We start from the raw sequence: 12,798 nt of genomic DNA on the forward strand, positions 1-12,798 counted from the left end.
AAGACCTAGCTTTGTATAAATGCTCAGTTCTGAGATGTGTCCAAGAGGGCTGCCTTATGGAGACAGAGCCCTTACACATTAAATCAGTTTTCATATACAGAGTTCTTGATTTTTTAATAAATTCAAACTAATATGCAAACTTGAAAAATGCATCCTACAGGAGAATATTTCCTAGGTACTCACAGGAATCAGCCACTGTGCCAAGGACATTAGGTTTAGTAATGCAGTGGACATATGAAAAAAAAAAATCACCTCTCATGGTAATATTTTATAGTTTTTCAGGGTATGTGAGTCCATGAAATTCTCTTATTTGCTATGCAATCTTGGGTATGTCAGTTTACTTCACAAGGCCTCAGTGTTATCTATAAAATGAGGAATAATAATAATAGAAACCTCACAGGATTCATGATGAAGACTTCATGGGATAATTTCTGTCAAATGCACAGCAGAGTGCCTATCACATTGTAAGCTATTTACTATTCGGTAAATAGTAATTACCACTATTTTTGTTGCTGTGAATACTATATTGGGGGAGCAGAAAGGGGTGAAGTTAGCATTTCAAGACATGAATTTTAGCTACTTAATTAACTATATGAGTTCCAAAAAATTTGATGGTCAGGTTCAGCTGTCCGGCAAGGACTTCGCTTAAAATACTGTCTTGAATTTCCTTCAGAATAATAATAAAAAAAAACATTGAATTTCCTTCAGGGGATGGCTGGGGCCTCGAGCTCCATACATCCCCAGGCATAATCCTCCAACCTAGTTTTTGAGAAGCGATAATATAATTATCATGGTATCAGTTAACTTCACACAGTTTGGAATTAAAGTCCCATTCACATTATAATAGCACTGCCTTCACACATTTCTCTGATAGCCTAAGTTTTAACTGCTTGACCTCAAATTTCATTTTTGAGCTTAAAAAATATATATTTCTCCAATAAAAACCTTTGCCACATAAGCACTGACACTGTTTCTAACAGTTTTTCTTGACCCTATTTGACTAGACACGTTGAAGACTATCAAAACTTTTCTGCTTCCAAAATGGGGTCAAGGGATGGGGAGAATCAGATTATAGGTTACTCCCTGTGGTCCCTTTCATTTCAGAGTTTATGGCTGTACAGACTGGTCAAACGCCAGAGAGGAAGAAGGCAGTGCAGTTTATAGTCTGAACTGGGGGAGAAAGTCAATAAACTGAACAAGTCAGGAACTAGCTAGACCTCCAAAGAACAGAGCAGTGTCAAAGTCCATTTTCTATTTCTTGATCCACATCTCTGGTACACGGCTACAGGCTTGTATGTAAATCTTGAGAAAGAAGGCAGACAAAATATAAAGATGTTCTTGAGATGTACAAGGTTTAAAAGGAGAAACGACCAATGTAGAGCAGGGAGGAAAGGTTTGTGGAACAGCCTACTGATGACTTTTTGGAATACTATGGAGCAGAACACTGTGTCACCACGGCAGTTCAGAAAGTGAAAAAGTCAATAAAACAAGGACAAAAGTAGCAGTAACAACAAACCTGGCATTTGGAATTGGCCCACATTTTTTCTTTAGCTCCGTGATTTATAAGCTGTGTGATTTCAGTTTTACCTCATATGGTTGTTCCAAGAACAAAATGAGCTAAATTGTATAAAGCACTATGTCCAATGTCTGACAAACAGTAGATGCTCAATAGACGACAGTGGCCATCATTACAACAGCTACTACTCATTTGGACTATCACTAGAGGCTCGGGAGCTGTTGTCCTAGCCAGCCCATGATCTGGGCACCAATCAGTTACCTGTTGCTCCCCCACAAGGTTGTAGGACCAGAGGAAACATTTATAGCAATGCTTATTCCCAGGCTAAAATGCCACTGGTTAAAAGTTGACATTTTTCGGTCATTTATCCTAACTAAGATAGTACCGGTCATATAAATTTCTCGACACAAAGAAAATTCGGTGCTGCGTTGCAGTGGAATGAAATCATAGAATTTAGGAGTTATTATTTTCTCTATTCCAGATACATATGAATATTTCACCCATGTTAATTAAAAGGAGTTGAATTTCTCATCTTGGATGTACTGCAAACAGGAGGGAGACCTTAGGCACAATGGAAACACTCTTCCGTGTGAAGCCTGAAAACAATTACATATTGAAACTATGCTTTACACAAACGTTTTTTAAACAGGTCACACTGGTACCATCTACTTTACAATTCAAAGTGAACATTATGCAGTATGAAATGAGAAAAGAGCACAAAGAAGTCACTGACGGGCAGTTTCCACAAGTCTTAAAGAAGAATCTACTTCTCTTTTGATTCACTCTCCCTTATCCACAGATAACTAGGAAGAAATGGGTTAGATTTTAAGCAAGGGAGATTTAAATTTGATATAAATACAACGTCTGGACTGTGTGGATTGTAAAACGTCAGGACTGTCTGCTGTAAGAAAGCTTTGGAAGCTCCAGTCCCAACGTGCATATATTCCCCACTGGTTTCTTCTTTTCTAATTTCTCATTCTCCTTCGTGTGTAGCAGAGACATGAGAAGATTTGCAGTTGACTCCCTTTATCCTCTGGCACAAGTTTTTAAGACTGAAATGGGAGGGGATAAAATGACTTCCACACGCAAATCCACTAATGACAGCTTTTGCCCAGAAGGTGGCAGTCTGACTGAACGGGGTAGGGCGCTAGTGGTGGATGTCCAGGTCAAGACTGGCTGGCCTTCTTCCATATTGGCCTCCTTTCTGATCTTCCTTCCAACTTCTCTGGCCACACTTCCTCAGCTCTTACCCATGATCTTGCCTTTATATTTTCTTGTGACTTTTACCTTGAAGAGCAGTTTACCTTAGCCTCCACAGTTCACACCCTCACCCACCCCCCAGGATGTTCCAATTCCCTGAAAAGGCTGAGGGAGAATAATAAATAAATATAGTTGACATTCCCCTGTTAAGAGAAACTGAACTAGGAGACTGCATCTATATGATTTGGCTTCTCCCTATTCTTCATTCTTTTGGAGAAACTTCCTATTTTATGCTAAACCTGACCACAGAGCAAGGCATTTTGAGAGTCATAGGCACAGCCTCCCATTAGTTCTCTTTACATGGTTACACCTAATAGTACCTGACCCAGGCTCACTGTCTTCTGCCCCTGTGATATCCCAGTCCTTTCTGTAGACCCTGATCCCTGGAGAGATTTGGTGCTTTTGGCTAGAATACACTGTACTTCCTCTACCCACTTTCTAATAAATCTTAAACTTCAGTTTTATCTGTCTGGAAGCTAGATAATCCCTGGAAGGGCTCCTAAGAAAATCTATGTTGGCTTTTAACTAAGACTGTGCTTTCTCTGTGACTACATTCCTCACCAACCTAGTTAAGAAGAGTCCCTATATCCCGTTCTTGATGTCTTTATCCAGGCTTTAACAATTCCATATGCTTAATATTAGTCTCATTCAGAACATTTATACATAGCTCTTACGTATCTTTCCCTAAGAAACATCTCCTGGAAGACATCATTAACATTCTTCCTTTCCAGCTTCATCTTAGAATCTACTTTTCGCATCTTGCTAATGACAGGTGAGTGGATACACGACTAACCACTCCTATATTCATGATTACAATCATGTCCTCATTTCTTCTGACTTAATAAAATTTACTATATGATTGGAATGACTGACAAAGATACTAATAAGTGATCTAACCTTTACCTCTGCTAAAAGGCACATTTTAGTGGTGGGGACAAAACCATGATGGGCTCCAGATCAATAGGGAAGAAAGAGAAGAGCTACAGATAGGAATAAGTGGGGCTGCACACATAACCACGGCTAGTTCTATTAATGTGGAGCCTATAGAGTGGAGAGTGTTCCTTGGGGTAACATTATCTATGAACTTTATTCACCAGTGACATCACAGAAAAAGTGGGGGTGAGAATCCGACTATGAAATGCCCAAACTAAAGAACACCTTTCTTCTGAAGTGTTCAATGCCAGTTCACCATTTCCTCACCAATCATCATGCTGAATTCCTGACATGTCAGCTAAGCATATATTTAATCAATGATGATTTTTCCCATCTGTAATAAGTCTAAACAACTCTTCTCTGATTTCTCAGAAATGAGAATCGTCCCATAACTTTACAATCCTCCACAATAGAAATATGTTAACTGTTGTTATTTGAACCTTCCAGAAAGTTTTATCACCCGCAAGTTTATCTTAGTCCACAAGGGGGTACAGAAAATACAAATGATTCTCCAGTGGGAGGGTAACACTACAGAAAGTAGAACTAAAAAGGATCATAGTTAATTAGCTTTCAAACAATATTTCTTGGAATTCTAGAGCTCTTTAGAGGTACTGCAAAGACAGCGATTGGATTTGGGATGGGGTGAAAGGTGTAAATTCAGTGGCAATTTTGTTATATGTGTTTATGTATTCTTACCTATATGTTTCATACATATGTATGTTTTAACAATTATACCTCCATGTATCAAATGTGCGTATAATTAAAACCTTCCATATATACTCATTTATATTAGCATTTCATTTAGAAAAAGTGTTCCATTGAAAAAAGCATATTTGAAATCCATGGATCTAGTTCACCCCTGTTATTTTACAGTGAGTGAATGAGACTGCAGGGGGGTTAGGTGGCTTTTCCAGGGACACAGCAAATTAGGAGTAGGCTGGACAGAAGATAAAGGGCTTTTTCAAAGAATCTCATAATTTACGACTTTAAAGATAATGCTTATCTGTAATCTACTCCGTGCTTCCCTAGTTATGTTTTAGATGATACTGAAGGGATCTTAATCACTTCTCTTAAAAGCTGTGTATCTTTAAGTATATTACATAACAGAGGTGATACAAACTTAAGTAAGAGGATCAGAAAAGATTATCATATGGTCAAAATTCTGAACCAATCTAAGCCAAGTCAAGAGTATATGTATTGCACAGGGTGAAAGTATGCAAATTCCATTTGTTTCCCCCTTTATAAAAGCTTCTAAGATAAAACGTGTAGGAAAGAAGATTCTGTACCTTTTCCAAAGTTGACTTAAAACAGTAAGAAACTTCATACAAAGTCTGAGATACAGTATTTATTTCTAAACTGAAGCCTTACAGAGCTTTCAGAGAACAAAGAAAGATAATCTATTCAAAACTGGGAGGCATTGAACTTTTGCTCTTTATTTCTCTATAATAGGGAACAGATGACCTTATTTGCTACCAAAAGAGAATATACTAGCCTAGAGGCTATAATTGTAGGCATCTTTCAAACAGCCATTTTCAACACCCGTCATCAGCCCTAAACTTCCTAGGCTATCATACATCTAAAAAGGCAACTTCCAATTTATTTCCTCAGTATCTAACCAAATATTTAATGGAGTTTACATATATTCACAAGATGGACACTTTTACAGTCGTTAAAATGATAATTGCATAGACAGTAGAGGGAGGCAACATGCTAAATGAAAAGGGCAGTCTTTGGAGCAGGTCCACAGGGGTTTTGACCCTAGCCTTCCCTGGCAATTGAATTGCCTTGACCCAGTTGTTTCACTTTTTAGGCTCATTTCCTCTTTTCCAAAATGTTCGACAACTCTTTCCATGTTGTTACGAAAAAAAAATAAGATACCATATGTAAAACTCTCCACAGAGTTTTCATTCACAAAACACACTAAAAAAAATGAAAGCTACAAGTATTGTTACTAGAAAGGTAGAAAAATGCCACTATGTTAAGTGTAGCAGAGCATAGAAACGGTATTTACCATCACCGAGTAAAATATGCAAGTTATGCTAAAAAATGAAAACAGTTGAGGAAGAGATACTGGGGGTTATGAGTAATTTCCCTCCAAAATACTAATCGATGCTGTTACACTCTTTTATTTTTATTTATAAACTAGTAGTTTTATTTCACTCAATGCTTTTCACTGTGATCTGGAGGTCAAAATAAGACTTCTCAGCCAGCCTGAATTTTTACCTTAGTAGAAGAAAGCTGATGGGAAAAAAAAAAGCAATCATTATTTATCTGAGCAGCAATGTTATTCAGAAAATTGAATCTGCTTGGTATTGAAACGCTTATTCCCCATATTTTGGACACTGAGCACATTGTTGTTTACCAGATGTGCAGACATCTACGCATAAAAACATGAGCTTGCTAACGTACATAGTACTTATATTTCGAATGTATTTAAACTTCAAGGTATAATACTTGCTTAATGAAGACACTCATCCAATATCGAAGTACAGCGACAGGAGGAGAGAAATTCTCGCTTACCTCCCTTCCTGCCATTTTTACCCTCACAGTTAAGCAACTCTTGTGAAAGGCATTGGAAGAGCCCTCAAGACTTTTTGTATGTTTATAATCCTAAGTATAATTTTTACATATTTAGTAATCTGTTTCAAAATTTGCTTTATAAAAAAAAAGTTATATTTTAGATAGAAGCACCTCTTTTCCCACCCCGTATACATAATGGACAATCTTAAATAAGTATATGCCAAATAATAAACGTCCAATAGCAGAAAGGAACAAAATCCAGTTTTACAAGCCAAAGTTCTCTTTATATTTGGAAGGTTAATAATTTTTTTATTTAAACTGAATACATAAGTCTTAATTAATGAAAAGTATCTCTGGGATAGGTTTGTAAATAGCAAAATGCTATGATATTACCGTGTTGTTATAATACATACTTGCTGACTGAAAGTGAATTTAAGACACGAACAATTAAAATATTTATGAAAATGTAATTTCCTCACTGCTTTCTTATATAGAATTTAAAGGTAGACAATGGTTGTCGAAACAACCAGAGAGGTAAACACTGTCCCAATCAAGGAGCTCGCTAATTTTATCAATTTTAAGAGCATAAGAAAATATTTATGTTCAGTTTTTCTTGATTTCATGCATCCATATTTTTAAAGGACTGCTAAAGGATATATACTATATTCTACTAAAACCTGGTACATACTAAGTATTCAATAAATAACGGTTGAATAAAGAGAAGTTACCTAGTATTTATACTTATTGCATAATATTCTAAATTTCTAACACCTATAACTACAATGAAGCAGATTGTTTTCAAGATTAATTTTATCACACTTTTTCAAAATTCATAAAATTGCAACCATAAGTACAGCCTTTTTTCTCAGTATATGGATTAAAAAGGAAAGGTATATGCTATTATTAGGAGTGTGCATGAAATCTCTTTTAAAAATGTGACTATCTCACAGGGATTTCATCAGGGCTGTAAACAAGCTGGTATGTTTGGCTTTTCCTGGCACTGGTTGGAGATAAACAGGAAAAAATAAAGGAAAAAGTAATCTGAAACATTGGATTCTTGTAGAAGGCAGTTAGCAAACTACCAAAGGTAGCATTTGGCTTGGAGGTGTCTGAGAGGAAAGTAGACAGTTTCGGAGAAAGTGGGCCGTAGAACAGAAAATAGATTTAAGCAAAATGAAGATGATAGAGCCAAAAGATGGGTTCCCAAGAACAGAGTACTCATATGTCCAGAATGAAGTCAAAGCATTTGAAATAGGTATTCATGGTAAATCAGGGGGTCTCTCTTGTGGGAAATCCACAGTTGAGAGGATGAAGTAATCTTTGGCATTTGAAAAAGAAAGGAGGAGCAGGGTGGGGGCGGTGTGATTGAGAAGTTAGTTAGAACAGAAAAGCTGGTAAGAAGACAACATTGTCTCAAAGAGCTCTCTGGGGCCTGTATGTGCAGAGGCACAGGGAGAAAAATGCTGCTATTTAAAAAATATGTATATATACACACATATACACATATATTTCCTCTATATATCTACCCTATAACCTATGTTGGGGCGCCTGGGTGGCTCAGTTGGTTAAGCGTCTGTCTGCCTTCGTCTCAGGTCATGATTCCAGGATCCTGGCATTGAGCCCCACATTGGGCTCCCCGCTCCAAGGGGAGGCTGCTTCTCCCTCTCCCTCTGCCTGCCACTCTGCCTACTTGTGTGCTGTCAAATAAATAAATAAAATCTTAAAAAAATAATTTTAATCTATAATCTATGTAGATTTCACTATATATAAATACACATAAAGATATGTATAGTATTTGAATTGATAAAAGGGATAATAAAATGTTAAAACCAATTACAGCACTTACAACCTCAGGCCAAGTGATTTAGAGGCAGCAGTGATATACTCAAACAGTTATCTTACTAATAAGTCAGATGTAAGATTGATAACTGGAGAGGTATCCCTAGTGTGCTGTTAAATCTAGAAATCGTTTAGCATGAAGAGACATTTATTTCTTACATAAAAATCATTCTGACCCCAACACTATGCAAAATATTTAAACTTAAATGGAACAATATACACATTCATAAGTCAATAGTTTTTAGAATATATTTTGAATTGTCTCCTTATTTATTTATGAAAAATACCTTATAGAATTTAGACTAATAGAACAGTTGTGGATAAAAATAAACTGTCAGCCTAGAGGAGTAAAGAATGGCAATGTTTCTACACACCTGAAATGAACCAATCATTGCCCATTGAACCTGGAATTTAAAAATAAGTCTCTTAGAGGTTTAGTAGAAAGGGAAATGGGTTGTTTAAATACTATTTATTCAAGTATCTGATTAGTTTTTCACATGGGCAGGATAGAAATCAAACGAATAAAATGCACAGATTTTATAAATTCTGATTATCCATTTATCTTAGCCAGTGATTTAAATTATCTATGGTAATTAATAAAAGGATTATAAGTATTTCCCAGTATTAATTATTTGGCATACAAGAACTGTACAAATTAATTTGCAGATTCAAGCTTTTCTTTAAATAAGCTCAAGGAGGAACTTATTGCACCTATTTTTTTTATTTTATTTTTTCCCATATTCTTTACAACAATTTTTTTTGCATATATTCTTTTATAAGGAATCACAAGTGACGTAAGAGAAAATCTGCATCTATAGTTTTTAAAAAAGAAATACTACTGAAGGGACAGTTCTGATTCTAGGCCACTATGAAACACTAGTACAATAACAGCAAATGATAACCCAACCACATAAACGTGGGCTGAGTTCCTTACGCAGATATCATGAGTATTTGCATGTGTGTTTGACTGCTCATGTAATAATACATAATAGATATTGCCTGCCTAGTATCCTATCCTCAACCACCTGCCCTCAATCATTGATTTTATTTCCCCTATGTGAAACATAGTTATTTCCATCTGAAAGAGTTGAGTTTATTTATAATCAAGCACTAAGTAAGATAAACAAAATAAGATTAACCTCTGAAAAGTATCCTATAAATAGCTATTCTAGACACAGAAGTCACCTTATTGGGAAAATATCCCTTAAGGGCTATTTGCTTATGAGCATATTGAATCAGTATTGGGGGTAATAGTAGATTAATATATTAGAATAAATTGAAATTAAGATACTTTAAAAAAATAAATACTTGCTTTATGGCGGTGTTTCATAAAATAATGAATATCAAGCAATTCATTTTTACTGTATCTTTACCTATATATGTGTTGAGACTGAATTTGTAATTTTTATAATCTTAAACAGATACTATTCATTAGACTGAAAACACTAAAGTTACCAAAAAAAGACATTACTGGAGAACACCATTAATAAAATAAAAACAGAAAATGACTAAATGATAAGAAACTTGATACACATTTAGCCACATAAATTCAAGTTAGTCATATGATTAAAGATATGTAACATTATTAGTTTCTCTAACCTATCTGTATCTGTGCAAAGAGCCAAGGCATCTGAACACAATGGCAAAGACTGCCAACTACCAGCCCGCTTGCAGCAGGCAAGAAACATAAGCAAACAAGACCAAATCAGACAGTTTGAAAAACAACAAGTTTTCATCTAAACTCCCAACATATGCAAGTTTCTTTCCTTCCTAAAAATTACCATCAGATGAATCGTTGTGGTCCACATGGAGTTAAACAAATGTGGGCACCCTTGTTTTTAGAGCAGACAAAAATGGGCACAAAATAGACATGAAAGTGCTACCAATACTGTGCTTTTTTACAAAACCTTAATATCACACCTAACTCTTGAACCTCATCAGCAATAAAGACTCAAGTATTACGTCAATCTTAAAAGGAAAGAAGGGGAGAAGCATGAGAGAAAAGCACATTACCAAGCTGCCTCTGTAGTCCTTAAGGAACTTGTAGACCGGGATCTTGGCTTCATAATAATGCTCATTTTGGGGGGAAAAATAAAGGAAAAAAAAAAAAAAACGAAAAATGTCTTCAAGTATTCTGATTAACACATTTAAATTGTCTTTCTACAAAGATGATTTTTAAATATATTCCATTTCCAAGGGAGGCTCTTTGAAGAAATCCAAATTTCCCGGAGTCCAGCTCAGGCCCCCAGTCCAGAACATAAGGAAGCTTCTAAGACACAGGAGCTCTTTCCTCTTTCATGCTGAATTTACTCCAGCACCAGGCTGTTCGGAAGTGAACAGTTTCTTTTATGTTTTGCATTGCCAAGGGAGGAACTGGATTTTGAGTCTATTCTTCATCTGGTCATAAGGGAAACCAACACAGTGAACGAGCCACTTGATCCTGTCTTTTCTGCAAATCTCTCTGAAAGGTTCCCGACACTCTTAAGTACTCAGGTGGAGTGAAAGGGAAAGAAAATGACTGCGAGTTACTGAACACCAGAGAGCTGTCAGGGCAGTTCCATTTCAGGGCGACCACAGGAAAACATTCTTCTCCGGGGAGCCAAGAGTCAGCGAGAGAACAGAGCTCTCCACACTTCGGATGGGCCCAGGGCTTTACCTGTGATGGCAATTTCCGCAGCGTCCCCTGCTTAGACTCTGATCCAAGCCTTTGTGAATGAGAACTATCATTCAATCTCGCCAGGCAGAAACTATTCCTCAAGGGCTGTGTGACGTCTGTAGGAAGGCAGTTCAAAACATCGCAGGGAAGTGAGAGAGGAAAAAAAAAAAAAAAGAAAGAAAAAAAAAAAAAAAAAACAAAAAACCAGCGTCCAGCCGGGCAGCGTCAATTGCTGAAACTTACAAAGCTAAGGGGCAGACAGGCCAGCGCCAGGGACCAGGTCTGTAAACCAGCCAGGCAGACAGACCTCTCCAAACTTATAAAACTATTTCCTCCTCTGGGAAATGAGGTGTCTGTGTTATTCAGGGTAAGATTCCCTGACCACCTTTATAAGGAACACACCCCTTTGCAACTGACTTGTTCCTCTCCCCTTCAAAAAAAAAAAAAAAAAAAAAAAAAGAGGGGGGGATTTTTCTTCCAAGTCTCACACTGAAACTAAAATTTATCATCAGAAGCAAAGTTGAGAGAACTCGAGGGTTTGGTGCTTGTTATTCTGAGCCTACTTAATGAAATGTCACGCTTTGGGTTTGGTTGTAGAGACGCAAACTGCCTCTTGAAAACTTAAGCAGAGTGTGGCAGGCACCACTCCATCGGGTCGTGCTGGAATGCTTAAACTGAAAAAAAATCTAATATATTACGGCTGGACAAGTGGCTGCATGTACTAAGGCTGTTCCTTTGCACAATGTTTTCTAGACCTTATTTCTGTTTGAAAATCATATGCAAATTTTATTGATCTCTACCCACTGAAGGCTCTGCACTTGCTAAGTCCTAACTGCTTGCTCTTCAGTAAGGAATGAAGCTTATATCATATCATCCTAACATCTCTTACTATTGTGAAGACCAAACCCTGCCCTGCCTCCTACATCTGCAATGAAAACTTTCCTCCTAGTAGACATAATCTAGACTGATTTGAATTGCCCCTGAGAGAAGCAACACTTGACAGCCCTGGCTACCCTCCTCCGCACATTTGCCCCCAGCATGTATGTTCATCTGGGCGTGCTGACTTCAGTCATTCTGCATGCGAATGATCCACAGAAAATAATTTAAGGATTCTGATCCTTTAAATGACATTAGTTAGTACGTTGGTTCTCTAGTCTGACGTGAACTTGGTATTTATTTAGCATTTGCAGGCAGGATGTTGGAGTGCAATTGTGACCCACCCAAAGGATTTGGAAAATTAATGTAGTAAGGCATCCCGCCAGGGGCTCTGGCTGCTTTACTGCAACAAAACCTTCAACTCTTCCACTGGTCACACTTCAACAACGTGCAGTTGTGACTTTGTCTCCCCTCAGGGACCCACAGGCCTCTTAAGGTAGGCTAATAAACTGTTTTCTGTCTAGTTATCTCCTTAGGCTTTTCAGTTGTCCTACGACTGCTCAGGGAGATTCACAGGATCCCAGTTCTATCTCATGTTTGGTGTATTTCTGGCACTTTAAGCCAGGTTAACCAATCATTTTTAGAAATGATTGGTTATTTTTAGAAATTCAAGAGAAGGTTTGTGAAACTACTCATCTGCGAGCTGGGGAGGGGTTTGTGGGAGGAGATCTATCTTTTATCTCCTAGAATTTTAATGTGGGAAAGGAAGAAAGAACAGAGTACAGAAGAAAGCAACTAATATGATTTATTTGAAGCCCTTTTCTCTTCCGTGTAAGGTCTATCAAATATCCTCTGGTTGCCATTTCAGCAAGGAAATGACAACGGTCCCAGAATGTAATGTCTGAATGTTGCGTGTTAAACCTTCTGGAAATAATCAGCCCTGTGTTTTACCATCCCCCAGAAGGCTCTTGGTCCCTGTGAGATTACTTTGCTCACTGTCACTCCCTTCGCAATCACATACACATAAGGGGGAAGGGGTCAGTGCTGCCCCACAAGCTTTTCCTTCCTTCCTTGCTTAGTGTTCTGTGTATCCCAAGAACCTATCTCTGGAAATCCTAAACACTGTGTAACAGTCCTACAAGGGCTAATATATCATCCTTGTCCCCAAGGAAAACAAGTTTAGGTAGGCTGACAATGT

At 37.4% G+C, this 12,798-nt stretch overlaps 1 protein-coding gene and 1 long non-coding RNA gene across 20 annotated transcripts in view; one reads left to right on the forward strand and one right to left on the reverse strand.

Annotated features, from left to right (window-relative positions):
* The window catches only part of PDE4D (phosphodiesterase 4D), a 1,400,346-nt gene that overhangs the window by 271,828 nt on the left and 1,115,720 nt on the right, over positions 1 to 12,798 (reverse strand). Inside the window, exon 1 of one of the 18 annotated variants that reach the window (XM_038530662.1) lies at positions 10,082 to 10,837. The exons of the other annotated variants lie outside the window; for them this stretch is intronic. Coding sequence (XP_038386590.1) covers positions 10,082 to 10,146 — 65 coding nt within the window. The 5' untranslated portion in view covers positions 10,147 to 10,837. Of the gene's footprint in view, positions 1 to 10,081; positions 10,838 to 12,798 lie in introns of those variants that run through there. 18 annotated transcript variants of the gene reach the window in all.
* LOC111094481 overlaps positions 11,987 to 12,798 on the forward strand; it is a 67,879-nt gene continuing 67,067 nt past the window's right edge. For both annotated transcript variants that reach the window (XR_005355567.1, XR_005355568.1), the window contains exon 1: positions 11,987 to 12,096. This is a non-coding gene — a long non-coding RNA (uncharacterized LOC111094481). The remainder of the gene's footprint in view (positions 12,097 to 12,798) is intronic.

This window comes from Canis lupus, chromosome 2 (genome assembly GCF_011100685.1).
Source record: "Canis lupus familiaris isolate Mischka breed German Shepherd chromosome 2, alternate assembly UU_Cfam_GSD_1.0, whole genome shotgun sequence".
NCBI classification, from domain to species: Eukaryota; Metazoa; Chordata; class Mammalia; order Carnivora; family Canidae; genus Canis; species Canis lupus.